General features: G+C 28.0%; 1 protein-coding gene across 1 annotated transcript; it reads left to right on the plus strand.

Moving 5' to 3' along the window:
• Positions 1-1763: 1763 nt before the first annotated feature.
• Positions 1764-11057, plus strand: Tsp42Ed (Tetraspanin 42Ed). Its single transcript, XM_065511510.1, has 5 exons — positions 1764-1922; positions 8924-9115; positions 9179-9340; positions 10580-10783; positions 10875-11057. The coding sequence occupies exons 1-5, from the start codon at positions 1863-1865 to the stop codon at positions 10944-10946; spliced, it is 690 nt and encodes a 229-aa protein (XP_065367582.1). The 5' UTR covers positions 1764-1862; the 3' UTR covers positions 10947-11057.
• The last annotated feature ends 3371 nt before the right edge of the window (positions 11058-14428 follow it).

Genomic DNA, 14428 nt, shown 5'->3' on the forward strand with positions numbered 1-14428 from the left:
TTGTAGCTGAAAATCATAAAAAACTAAAAATTTTCCATGAAAAATTTCAAACATTTTTGAACAACATAAAAATAAAAATGAAATTGAAATTATATTTTTCAAGCCTTCTATAAAATATTAAAAAAATCATACTATTTAAGAAATTATTTATAAATGTTATGAATTGAAATCAATGAATTCGAATCATAATATTTATGTTGAAACTTTTTTCTGTGATGGCTCAACTCAAAATAATACCTTTTTTATGAAAATATACGATGGATTTCTATTTCAACTTTTGTATTAACTCAAAATAATACTTTTTTGTTGTATAAAAGTAGTCACTACTAGAGTGATCAAATATTCGACATATTCCAAAAACCGGTTTTCGAATAATTCGAAAAAGCGTAATTTTTAAAAACCGGTTTTCGGTTTTTTCAATAAAAAACCGGTTCGAATAACCGGTTTTTACATTTTTTGTCAATTTATGAATTGTGGTATAAATTAAGCTTAAATATTTTTTTTTATTAAAACTAATTAAAAAATCATTCAGTCTTTTAAAAATATATTTAAAATTTATTTAACACAACTTTAAATTTATTTACTATTTTAAATCAAAAGAAATGATATATATTAATATAATATTAACACATACTAATAGTTAGTTGTATTTTTTAAAATAATATTTGAGGACACACGATTCCTCAATTTATTTTTGATTAAAAAAGTAACAGAAATAACACGTTCACTTATAGTTGAAATTGCATTGTATAAAAGATTTACTTTATTTTAACTTTTTGAAAAATTTTCCAAGTAATAAAAATCTGGTTTTAAGTCGCTAGTTGTTGTAATACTATTTTTTTTGTGGATTTCGAACTTCTTTTACTGTTAAACTGAGCTGAGCTTCTAAAAATGACCCTGAAAAAATTACAATAACGCGCGACTGCGCCTAGTACTTGATGTATAACTTGTTAATGGCATTGAACATGAAATCATATTACACATTTAGAAGAAAAGTGCTGTGTTAAGTAATCATTAATTATTAAAAGTAATCGCAAAATCCTAAAATTATACTTCAAAATAAAAATTTTAAATATTTTTAGGTAAACAAAATTTATTTTTTTTGCAGTTTTTTAATTTTTTGGAAAAACAATTTTCGAATTGTTTTTTTAAATTTTTAAAATTTAAAATTTTTTTTTAATTTAAAATTTTTTTTTTTAGTTTTATATACGTCATTGCAAAGGTGAAATATCTATCATTAGATATCCATATTGTGTATATTAATGACTTAGTAATTCAGATTTAGGTCAAAACCGATTTTGCTGACTTTAAATAGGAAACTTCTCGAAAGCATGTCTGACAGAATTATTGAAGGTTTGGATACCGAAGATATCTTCAGAAAATTAATTTCAACAGACAGACAGACAGACGGACATGGCTTAATCGACTCCGCTATCTATAAGGATCCAGAATATATATACTTTATATGGTCGGATATGAAAAATGTAGTAATTACAAACGGAATGACAAACTTATATATACCATTCTCACTAAGATGAAGGGTATAAAACATAAATCGGTTTAAAAACTAAAAATGCGTGTCCTGAAAAATTACTTTTTTGTTATGTACAATTGATATGTACAATTTTTAAATGTGGCAACTTTTAAAATACATTTCACAAAACTTATAGCAAACACATCGTGTGAACCGACCTTTATTGTTGTATTGTTGTTGACAGATAAAAACGAAATATGAAATAGCATTCAGTTCGAATAATAAAAGTACTAAATTCGAAACAACGATTTTAGTTGTAGTTTAACCTTTCTAAGTATTAACACGTAAAAGTCGAAGACAGTTGAAAATATTGAATAATACGAATAAAATGGATTGTGGAGGTGTTTTTGTGAAATATGTTCTTTTTATATTCAACATACTATTTGTGGTGAGAAAATAAATACAAACAGATAAAAATAATTGAAAAAAAATAAATTAAATTGTTAATTAAACTATAAAAAATACATGCAATTGCAAAACCTGATAAGAAAAAAAAATAAAAAAAGTGACAAATATTTATTTATGAAAATTCATGTTGCTATTTTTACTATTATGCGTAATTATTTTGTTAATAATGAAAGTATTAAAGGAGTGACTCTAACCTATTTGGAGTTTGACAATAATATCTCTAAATATATATAAACCTGTGTAATTATCTTATCAAATGATAAATGAAAACAGCACAAATCTCTTCATTTCAATAGTATTTACTAAACTCACTCCAAATAACGTTTATTTTTTTTAAATTTTATCTTATCTTTTGTACAAACATTAACTTAAATTAAAAAATAAGTTCTCTAATATGTTGAGCAAATAGAACGAGTAATGAATTTTTATCATTGTGCTCAATTTTATCTTTTTAGCAATATAATATTTTATTTGAAAAATTCTGGAGTGCGAGTTGTTTAACGTACAGTAAAGAAAAAAAGTGTAATATGACTTTGTGTGCTCAGACATTTTATAACAATTACAAAGTGTTGCTTAAATTTATTACAAATCATTATTGTTTTATTACAATACTAGATCAAACCTAGAATACATAATTCAAATCCTAAATCAGTTGATATTCAACTAAGTTACTGGCTTATAAGTGCATAAAGGTGAAAAAATAACGAGTTTTTACCCGTAACACAATATTTTGGAGGAGTTTAGCTAATTTCAAAAACAGATTCTTGTAACAACTACCAGAAAAATAATATCACTTCCTAGGTATATAGTCAAATTCATAAGGTCTCAAATTCATGTCATATTGTCCTAATAAGCCGGGCCGCCGAGTCTTGAAATATTAAGACATTTTGACATGATAGGAGACCTTGTGAATTGACCAATAGAGCTTTAAGCATATAATTATCAGATAACACTTATGGTCGTCACTGTATATACATATGTACTGTATCAGTTATAATAGTCAATGAGCGATGACTAATTAAATGAGAATGGGTCATACTTATAACCTAAAACACCAGGGGAGGGTATTATGCATTTGTGATGATGTTTGTAACGCCCAAAAATATTAGTCTACCTTACCGATAGACTTAGATTCATTTCTTCCTTCCGTCTGGCTGTCCATATTAACCTTGTGCGCAAAGTACAGGTAGTAATTTTAAAAATATTTTGATGAAAACGGGCCCAAGGAAACATTTTTTCACCTAGACCCATACAAATACCTCCTGAAAAAGGATTTACCGGACCTCCTGAAATAGGATTTATCGGTCACAAATGCTTGATTTATACTGATATTCACTTTAACGTACATAGAACTTTAAAAAATTTTGGTATCCAATAACAATGACCTCCCGAAATTGGACTTTATAGGTAATAAATGTTTAATTTATATAGGTATCTACACAAACTTCGCTCCAAATAAGTTTTATATATACGGAATTCATGTCACCTAATTATATGATGATCAGTCCATATTTAGTCTTTGCTCCCATACAAGGCCCGTTTTCGAAAATCACTTTAACCTAGAGTTTCGTGTTCTGTTTTAATCAAAACCGAAACCGCGTTTTTCAAGGCCTAAAACCGAAACCGACAATTATTCTTCGTCTTTTACTTTTAATCTATTTTCAGTAGAAAAATTAAAAATTTATAAATGAAACTTTTTCATCCAAAGATTCATCCAAGTATTTCCTGACAATTAAAATTCAAATGTCTGTTAATTTATTTAATTTTAAAAAAAGAATGCAGAGTATTTTTAACAAACACTTAGTTATTTTCAAATATCCAATAAAAGTATGGAGTACTGGCTGGGCCAGTACTCGGTTTTTAAAACCGAAACCGCGGTTTTGAAATTCTTCGGTTTTTTGGAAACTCTACTTTAACGAGCATAAGTCTCATAAAAATGTTGGTTGATTTCATGGCTGTCCATAATTAGTATATAATCGCTCCCATATAAGAATCTTTTCTAAAAATCATTCACGAAAATAAATTATTAAAATTTTGAAAGACAAATATTTTTACTCATTGACTTAGTGTAGGATATTATATGGTCGGGTTTCACCGACTATACTTTCTTACTTGTTTTTTTATTGGAAACAAAAGTACCTTTTGGCCCATCTCACCATTTGATAAATTCATAAATGCATTATACTTGTATATTAATAACACTATGCTACACCAAAAACATGCAAGGGCTCTCATTTAGTAATTCTGTTTTATTGGAGTCCATAGAATTTGGAATTACTTAAGTTTTTCTCGACCACTTCGTTTAGAACTTGTTATACCCTTCACCTTCGTGATAAGGGTATATATAAGTTTGTCATTCCGTTTGTAATTTCTACATTTTTCATTTCCCTATAAAGAATATATATATTTTGGATCCTTATAGATAGCGAAGTCGATTAAGCCATGTCCGTTTCTCCGTCCGTCTGTCTGTTGAAATCAACTTTCCGAAGCCCCAAAATAACTTACATACACGATTCATACATCAATATCTCCGGAATTCTACCGGCTCGGTTGCTATTTAAAATCGAAAAACCAGGACAACCTCTATTTTTGACCCATTTTGTTACCTATATCGGGATTACTAAGTCATTAATATAAACAATATGAATATCTAATGATAGATATTTCAAAGACCTTTGCAATGACGTATATAAGACCATAGTAAATTGGACCTACAATGGGTGAAAATCGGGAAAAATATTTTTTAATCCGAATTTTTTTTTCACCAACATTTTTATTGCTAAATATTAAAAAAAAAAATTTTTTTCTAAAAAATTAAAAAACAAATAAATTTTGTTACCTAAAAATATTTACACCCTTATTCATAATCAATTTTTAAATTTATTACAGGTTTATAAAACAGAATTTCCATACAAAATTTGTTTTATAAACCTTTAATAAATTTAAAAATTGATTATGAATATGCCCTTTAATATTTTTATTTTGAAGTATAATTTGGTGATAAGATTCGGCACAGCCGAATATAGCTCTCTTATTTGTTTTATTAGCAAATGTAGTGAAATAACTATGTTATTAAAGTAAACCAACTTCAAACAATTATAGTTATATTGTTTTAAAATTGATTTTTAAATTCTTTCTTTAATTTAATATATTTTACCTCTCCAACAAAGAAAGGAGACTTTTTGAAAATCGGTTGGCAAATGCTTGTGTTACGTTCGTTATGTTATGTTTCATTTTCTTCACGCTCTAAGTTGATCCTGAGTCATCACAATATTATTTTATTATTTTGGTGAAAAACCTAACTGAAATAGCTTTCCAAAGCACGTAAAAGGTAAATTAAAATAAATTTAAAATAATTAATGAGTTATGCACATTTTTGTTTTTTTACGGGTTTTTCATACAAATGCTTATGTGTTCTTTATTTATGGTCGGGCTTGACCGGAAAACATAACTGACAGCATTTTTCTTTAGTTGGAGGTATCCTGACTTTAAACTACCGTAACTCAGCCATTTTCCAACCTAAGGTTAAACTCATTTCTGTCAAACATTTCAGTATTTCACTAAAACGAAGTGATCGAGAAAAACTATAAGCATTTCCGTTCTCTATGGACTATAGCAAAACAGAATTGCTACATGAGAACCCCTGCATATTTATTTATTCGTTCACATTTGTCTCACTGTGTAATCAATCGGAAACGTTTTTTTTTCGTTTTAAATAGATTAGTAATGCATACTAAATTATAATTTTACACATTGCTAAATAGTAAAATGAATTTCAATGCTTGTGTAATGACTCACTCATTGAAATTAGAAGTACTAACTACTAGATTTTATGTACTTTTGCTTACAATTTTACAAAAACGTTTAGTAACAAAACAATGGAATCTTTTGATAAACTATTTTGGGGGACCTTCGAAATGACTACAATAAAATAATTTAAAATGCTTAGTATAGTTTTTTTTAAAAAAAATCTTATCTCTCTAAAATCTGAATGCACTTGAAAAGCTTGTTTACTTAAATAAATATGAATTTCACACAATAATTAGTCCATAAGGGAAGGTACACAGAGAAAACAGATTCGTAATAGCAAAAGAATTTGTTGTCAATCGAATGATTTGGTTGTACACATAGAATTTTAGACCTATTCTTAAAAAAAATTATTTGCTTTGGATCTGTTTTATATTGATCTTTAGTATCTAAATCTAATTTATGAACGATCACTTTGGTGCCGGAAATCGATTGAATTTCCCAATTTTACAACATTCAATATCGTTATCCGTATACATTTCATATAGAGATTTCGAATTTTTCATAGACTTCCGATGTGCGAATTTATATGAAGATCAGTTAAAAATTTAGCATAGATTCCAGATATGCATGTATGGAAATTAAATTCATTATAAAGAAGTATTTCCATAGCTGATGTAGGGCATATCCGACTGGGCTTTTTAATTACACTATGCGACAAATAGTAGGGTCAACGATCGGCGGGGCTTCTGGGGAATGTTAGATCGGTAAACAAAAATTTATACGTGTTCCGGCGTTTCGCTGGGTCAGGTCTAAGTTCATGCATTTTGACCATCTAAATGTTCGAATATCGCAAAGTTATGTTCAGTAAAGTCGTTAAGCTCAACGCTGGCTACAACGTTAAGGGTGCCCTGATAGACTAGTCGATAGTGTGCTGGACTATTAATCTAAGGGTTGCGGGTTCGATTCCCGCCAGAGACTCTGGGTGTAGCTGCAGACAAGCAAAACGCTTCGCAGTTTGTGTTTGTTTAAAAAAAAAAAAACATAGTCAATAAAGAAAAGTTGTATTTTTGGTTTTCGTTGAGTGGAACAATGCACAGTGGGGCAGAATCAAAATTTTTTGGAAATAAATCTGGCATTTCTAAACGGCTGATCCGATCGGGATAAAATTTGACGTGGGCGTAGCTAAGGATACAAATGATCCAGGGGCGGCGCTATGCGGGCTCAAAGTAGGGCACCTTCGACATGTAAAATTTTTAAACTTTTGCTATTTTTTTGTTTCCCATCCGATTTCAAAGATTTTTATATTTTTGAAAAGCGCTGGGAGTTGGAACATTTTATGTTTCATATCAGAAAGTCGAGGTAAAACAAGTATTTTATATTTAGTAACATTGTTATACACAATTCCATTTGACTGCGATAATAATTTTGACATTTTTTCAAAATAAAATGGACTTAACACTTTTACATATTTATAGTTATTAAATATTAACCATTAATGACTACTAAAAACTAAAAATTTTAAAGCTATGTATACTTTATTGGATATTTTATGTTTTCTGTATATAAAAATGTATTAATGTCGGTTAAACGGTTTTTTCGAAGTCGGTTAACCTAACAACCGGTTTTCTAAAAAGGCTAATTTTCGGTTAACCGGCAAAACAGTTTTTTAAAAAGTCGGGTTTTTATAAACACTAAAATAGGCACAAATATATATAATATTTAAAAATTTTACCTTTCAAGGGTTACCGCTGTCCGATTTTAGTAAAACGTTCAGATAATATTTAGAATTATCTAGCTAATAAGATTATGTTTAGGCTTTACTTAAAATTCATAACAGTAAGGAAATTGGTATCATTCGCTAAAATATGGCCAAAAATTTAGTTTTTCTCGAAAATCGCAAAATTTAAATCGCAGGTATTCCCTATTATATTATCAATAAATCTCTGTGTGATGATCAAAAAATTCTGAAATTTGTAAAAATTTGAAAATAGAATTTTGAAACTGCCGTTAAAAAAATTTAAGTAAGTAATATGTTTTAAGTAAAAATTAGCTTTTATTTTAATATTTCTCAAAATATGTTAATTTTGCTTCTACATTTCTGGTTCTAGTGGCCTGAGACATGTTAATGGCCTGGGGAATTTTTAATAACTTTAAAATTTTTTAACCAATTTTTGTATTTTATATCTCATTACAACGTTTTTACAAAAACTGAAAAAATTGCATTTTCCCCCTTGTAAATGTTCTCACGAACTTTAACTCAAACTTTTGTCAATTTTTTTTTTATCCTAACCTCACACAAAACTGTCTTACGTTTTTGAAACATATGAGTTTTAAATTTTTCAATACATTGAAGGTCCACCTTATAACACATACGTATGTTGTCGAATCTACATCCAATATTCGATGTCTGGTTGTGGATAGAACACTCAAAAGTAATACTATCTTTAACGAAATTATAGCAGACGTTCGAAATATGCACATTTTTGCACGGTTCAGCAAAAAATGTTTTTAAAAACTTGTAAAATATGCAAGATTTTTGCTTGAAAAACTTGCGTTTTTCAAAGGTAATTATAATTTCACACCTTTATCCAGTTTGTAATTTTTGTTTTCTAAACTGATATTTCTGATATAGGGGTGATATGGGGGGTAGGATCAATTATGAACCGATCCTCACAAAAGTTGATAGAAAAATTTAGGTTCATATAAAACTTATTTATTTATGTACAATTTCATCACGATATTAATTATTATAAGACAATTATGAAGGTTTAAGTTTAATTTTCTGAGGGAAACCTTGTATGGGGACTAGGGACAAATGGTAAACGATTTTCACCGTACTATACAGTATAATTTCACTATAGATAGAACTAATTCAAGGGGGACATTTGTATGGGGACTAGGGGTAAAATCATGGACAGATATTACCCATTTTCAATACCAAATAAACCTTATTTGTAGAAAATTTCGTCTTAAAAAAAAAAATTCTATATCGTCTTAGATGAATATTTCTATGTGTTACAAACGGAATGACAAAATCAAACACCGCCATCTTTTTTGATGGTGGGTATAATAATAAATTAAAATTTAAATATTAGTAATTTGTATTCCGGGAAAATTAAAAATTTCAAATATTATTGTTTTACTTTTCAATTTCCTAATAGTTGTTAATACAATTCAATTTACAAATGTTTCATAACTTTAGCAATAACAGTACTCCCTTTTATTTTACAGGTATGTGGTATACTCCTTATAGTATTTGGATCTTTAATGGTCGCCAATATTGGCAGTATATCAAATTTACCACAAAGTATTGAAGCAAATAGTGTACCAATTGCTATCTTGGTCCTCGGATGTGTAATTTTTGTAATCGCATTTTTGGGATGTTGCGGTGCCATAAGAGAAAACTCATGCTGTACGATGACCGTAAGTATTGTTTATTATGCACAAGAATATGTAATATTTAAATTCATTTAATTTATTTTTTAGTATTCAGTCATAATGTTGGTCATGTTCATGTGCCAATTGGCTTTGATTATTTATGTCTGGGTGCAGCGAGATCAATTTTTAAAATCGATGGACAAAGTGGTTGCAACGATATGGGAACAACGACATATCGACCAAAAGGTCTTGGATACTATGCAATTGACTGTAAGTACTTTTCTAACACTGATATTTAATCATTGAAACTTTATAGAATCTCTAAAAAGCTGTACCTTATATAGGTAAACATCTAATAACCTGTTCTTCTTTATTACATTAAACTAAAAAAAGAACAATAACTTTTATCATCTGTTTCGAATTAAAACGACAAATGACTTCAACATATTGCCAAATTTCATAAAAATCCCATATATTCCTAAAATATACTTTAGACCCCAGTGATAAAAATTAACGTTTCCCGATTAGTTATATAGTTTTAGTTATATCATTATCAATATGTTTATTCATAAATTGTTTTAATTTTGTTAAACAATATATTGAAATGTTCGAAATTGGGGGGTGTCGCTGGCTGCGACCTGAGCCTATATGTTGAGGACAGCGAGTTTAACAAGTCCCAAATAAATGAACCACAAATTTTCAATTAATGATACATATACTTGAGCACCGTTTATTTCTAAAAAGAGAACTTATTACAAAAAAATAACTTATAAATACATTAAGCGACTTACCGCAGTCTTTGTCCCCAACAAACTAAATTTTAATTCTAAAGCCAGTTATTACTGAGCCTACAAATTTCTTTTTGTTTATGTACTATTACAACAGTTCATTTCCAAATAAATAAACTGAACGAAAATTCTGCAGTATAATTTAGGGACAAAAAGTGCGATTAGTTCGTAAACAAATATGAACAAAAGGGAATACAAAACAATATAAAAAAATCCTTACGGACAAATGAACCAAACTACAATGATCATACAATTGGTAAATAAGACAATTTAAGTAAACATTAAGGTAGCTCACAAACAATAAATATAAACAAACCGAAATAATTCAAAATTAATAAAAATAAAAATCGTAATAAATTTAAATAAATATGTAAATATATGAGCCATCGGCGACAGGGGGTTTTAAAAAATATATTTATAGTAGTCTTGCCTTTTTCTGTGTACATTAGGGAGGGTCGATTTTTTCCGAATTCCATAATTGAATAAGTCCAAACGTAATATTTAATAATTGACATTTTGCCATAAAATTTTATTAAAAGCATAATAATGATAAATAATTGAGTTTTCGAATATTCTGTTATCGACTTATTGAACGAGGTAAATTATGTTTAGTATCGTCGGATTGGTAATTGATCGTACTTTTATACATATAACAAATGTTTATAACAGCAGTATGTATTCGAAATAACATCTTTGTAAACTTATGATTTGATATTTTCAGTTCAATTGCTGTGGCAAAAATGCTTTCACCGATTACTCTCTAGCTGGTGAAGAAATTCCTCTATCATGCTGTGGCATTAATGCTACAAGTTGCAATGTTGTCAATGCAATGACCCGTCCCGGTTGTTCTCGTGCTTTTGGCAAGTTCTGGGAAAAGAATATCGATATAATCCGTTATGCCGGTTTGGGAGTAGCTGGTGTTGAGGTAAGTTGAATTTAACATAGTTGAATTTAACATAGTTCATAGTTTGTACATGTGAATTTACAAAAATTATTTCAATTTGTTTCTCTTTCAGTTGGTGGCTTTCATATTCGCTTGCTGCCTGGCCAATCAAGTGCGTAATAGTCAGCGCAGAGCCAATTATTAATAGAATTAATTAATTTTTAAAGTAATTTTAATTTGGATTTCACTATTGTATAAAAACGAAATAATAAAATTATTAAATATTACCATACTGGTGACAACAGTGTATCACAAACTATTTTCGTTGTGGAAATTCATACATAAAATTTTAAAAAACAGGTCAACATAATTTACGTTTTTTGCAATTGATAACACAGGTCAACAGAAAAAAGGCTTCACTAAGCTCTATATAGATTTGATGCATCATGGTTACCTAAGTACAAAAATGGTAAATTTTTTTAATTCTATGGATAGATTTTTTAAAAAATTTTTTTTCTAAAATTGAAAATTTTTTTAGATGTTTCTCCACATAATTTCTGATAACTCAAAAAGGGTTAGTTCGATATTATTGAAGTAAACTTAGAAAAGTTTTAATCGGTTCAGTAGTTTCGGAGTTATAATAACAAATTGAAGCAAAAAATATATTTTTACATGAAAATAGCGAATGTTTGTGTTTTAAAAAACTCATAAAAAATCGAAAACGGCAGAACTTTTTCAAGTTTATTATTTTGTCGCAAAGTCGCGTATAATAGTAACAAAATGAGATATCGAAGATAAAATTCGATTGATTCTTTTCGAATTTATTCACAATTAAGTGAGTTCGCTCATTTTCACAAAATTTAACTTTTTTGTTTAATATACATAAAATTGTATGTATACAAATTGTATTTGTACAAATTTTCACATATAATTATAATGCGTTTTAATCGGCTAAGTAGTTTCGGAGTTATAATAACAAATTGAAGCAAAAATATATTTTTTGTATAAAAATATCCAATTTTTTTTGTTTTAAAAAAATCATGAAAATTCGAAAACGGCAGAAATTGTTTAGATTTATTGCTTTATCGCAAAGCCACATGTAATAGGAACAAAATGAGATATCGATCATGTGGGTTTACACGGTTTTCATTGAGTATTAGGCAACATATCGATTTATTTTTTGGAGACCCGCTAAAGTATATACATTAGAGTGACAATCAGTTGTATGGAATAAAATGTTCTTTATTTGAAGAGTGCCGGGTGGAATATTGTGACACTAGACCTAAAAGTTAAGTGCTGAAAATTTGAGCCAAATCGGGCAACGATTTCTGGACGCGCATCGAGGTCAAAGTTCAGATATATGCAAAATTTTACTATTTATATGGAATAAATAGGTGAAACTCGTTAACTTTCTGCATTGTTTTCTAGAAATATGTAGATTTATTTATATTAATGACTATTACATTAAAAATTCTGAAATTAACCCGGTATCTCCTTTGTGTCAAAATGACCCAAAAACAGTAATATCTTCAAAATTCGGAAAAATGCAAATTTTTCAGTTTTTGTAAATAATCGAAATCGAAATGTGTACGTAATTATCGTTGTAATGAGATATAAATGAAAAATTTGGTTAAAAAATGTTAAAGTTATTATAAATTCCCCAGACAATTAACGTGTAAAAAAATATAGGAAAAAAATTAAAATATTTTGTGAAATATTAAAATAAAAGCTCATTTTTACTTAAAATATATCCATATTTACTTGTATATGAGTATTTGTCTTTGTAGGAAACCGTTAACCTATTCGCAGGTATGACCAAAAAAAAATAATTTTTTTAACGGCACTTTCAAAACTCCATTTTCAAATTTATAAAAATTTTGTTAAACAAATTTTAGAATTTTTTGATCCTCACATGGGGATTTATTGAAAACATAATAGGGAATAAAAACGTGAAAAAAGTATGTCAATATCTCCTATAGTTTTTCCGTACCTGCGATATAAATTTTGCGATTTTCGAGAAAAACTAATTTTTGGTCCATATTTTTTTCCTTACTGTTATTAATTTTAAGTAAAATCTGTTCAGAATATTCACAATTTTATTTTTTTTAGAGCACTCTAATGTACATACATATCGTCCCCTCAATAAAATAATAGTGTATACATAACTGATTCTATATGTGGTGAAAATTTGGTGAAATTCTACTTCCACAAAGTGGGTCAAAATATAAATTGAAATATTACTTTTGTTCCAGATGTCTACTAACACAAACATTTTAAACTCTATTATTTCGAAATGGCAAATAAATTATACACTATTGTTTTATTAAGGGGACCATATATACTTTACGCAAATGAAAAATATAGAAATTAAAAACTGAATAACAAATCTTTTTTGATTTTTGACTGAATAACAAAATTATTGAAATTTTAAATGAAAAATTGTTTGCTCTTTTACTTAGTGTAGTGTATTATATGGACCGACCATACTTTCTTACTTTATACCCTTCACCATGAGTTCATTTGCGACCCCATAAAGTATATATATATTCTGGGTCGTTATAGAAAGCGGAATCGATATAGCAATTTTCTGTAGCTCGATTAAATCGGCCAACAAATGGCTGAGATATAAGGAAAAAACCGGGACAACCTCGATTTTAAGCCTATTTTTGATCTACATCTGAATTACTAAGTCATTAATATAGACAATGGATATCTAATGATAGATATTTCAAAGTCCATTGCCACGATGTATATAAGGTTATATTTATTTGGACCTAGAAAGGGTCAAAATCGGGAAAAAAAATTTAAGGTGATTTTTTTTCGATAATAAAATAAAATTAAAAAAAAAATTTTAAATAAATTTGGAAAAAAAAAAAAAAATAATTTTTTTAAAAAATTTCATGCTATTAAAAAAAAAAAATGTTTAAATAAAATTATAATTTTTTTAGAGTTTCTCCTAGGGTTCCTACGCGGGAAAAATTTCCCGGGAATATTTTTTTGGAAATTTTCGGGAAATGTTTGTCGGGAATTTTTGGGAATTTCTTTATAAGTTTTCTTCTTAAAATTACAATATTTATTTCCGTTGCGATGCCCAAATTTTTTGATAATTGAATGATATCATTATATCCAAAAATTGTTTCTGTTTTTTGTTCTTAAGAGAATAATTAGCCTAGCTCTACAACTTTTAAGGATATTCAAATTTCGAGAAAATAATGATTTGAAAATTTTCTTTTTCGAAACTAACTACCAGGGTATTCAATTAATCGGGTTTCTGTTTAATCGGTTAATCGAGCAAATAATTAATCGGGGTTAAGATTTAATCGGTTAATAATCGGTTAAATTTAAATTAATCGATTAACCGAATAATTTCTGTTTAAATTTTAAACTGAAAATATATCCGCGAATTTTCTGTACTTAAATACAAAATAGACAAAACGTAGCAATTCAACCAAAAACCTAATTAATTTTCTTTAGTTTTAATAAAACTCGACTTGGAAAAAACTCTCTCGCTGTTTGTAGATGTTAGTGAAATATCTCAATTATTTTTTTAGTTTTTTTCTAACCATATAAAATCTCCATTATACCATTGAAGTCCTTTTTGGATTTTTTAGATTTTAAATACTTTTACTAATTTCGATATTTCTGATAAAAACTTATTTCCGTAGTGTCTCCAGTTTCGTATATTAT

The sequence above is a fragment of the Calliphora vicina genome, chromosome 5 (assembly GCF_958450345.1).
Source record: "Calliphora vicina chromosome 5, idCalVici1.1, whole genome shotgun sequence".
Lineage (NCBI taxonomy): Eukaryota > Metazoa > Arthropoda > Insecta > Diptera > Calliphoridae > Calliphora > Calliphora vicina.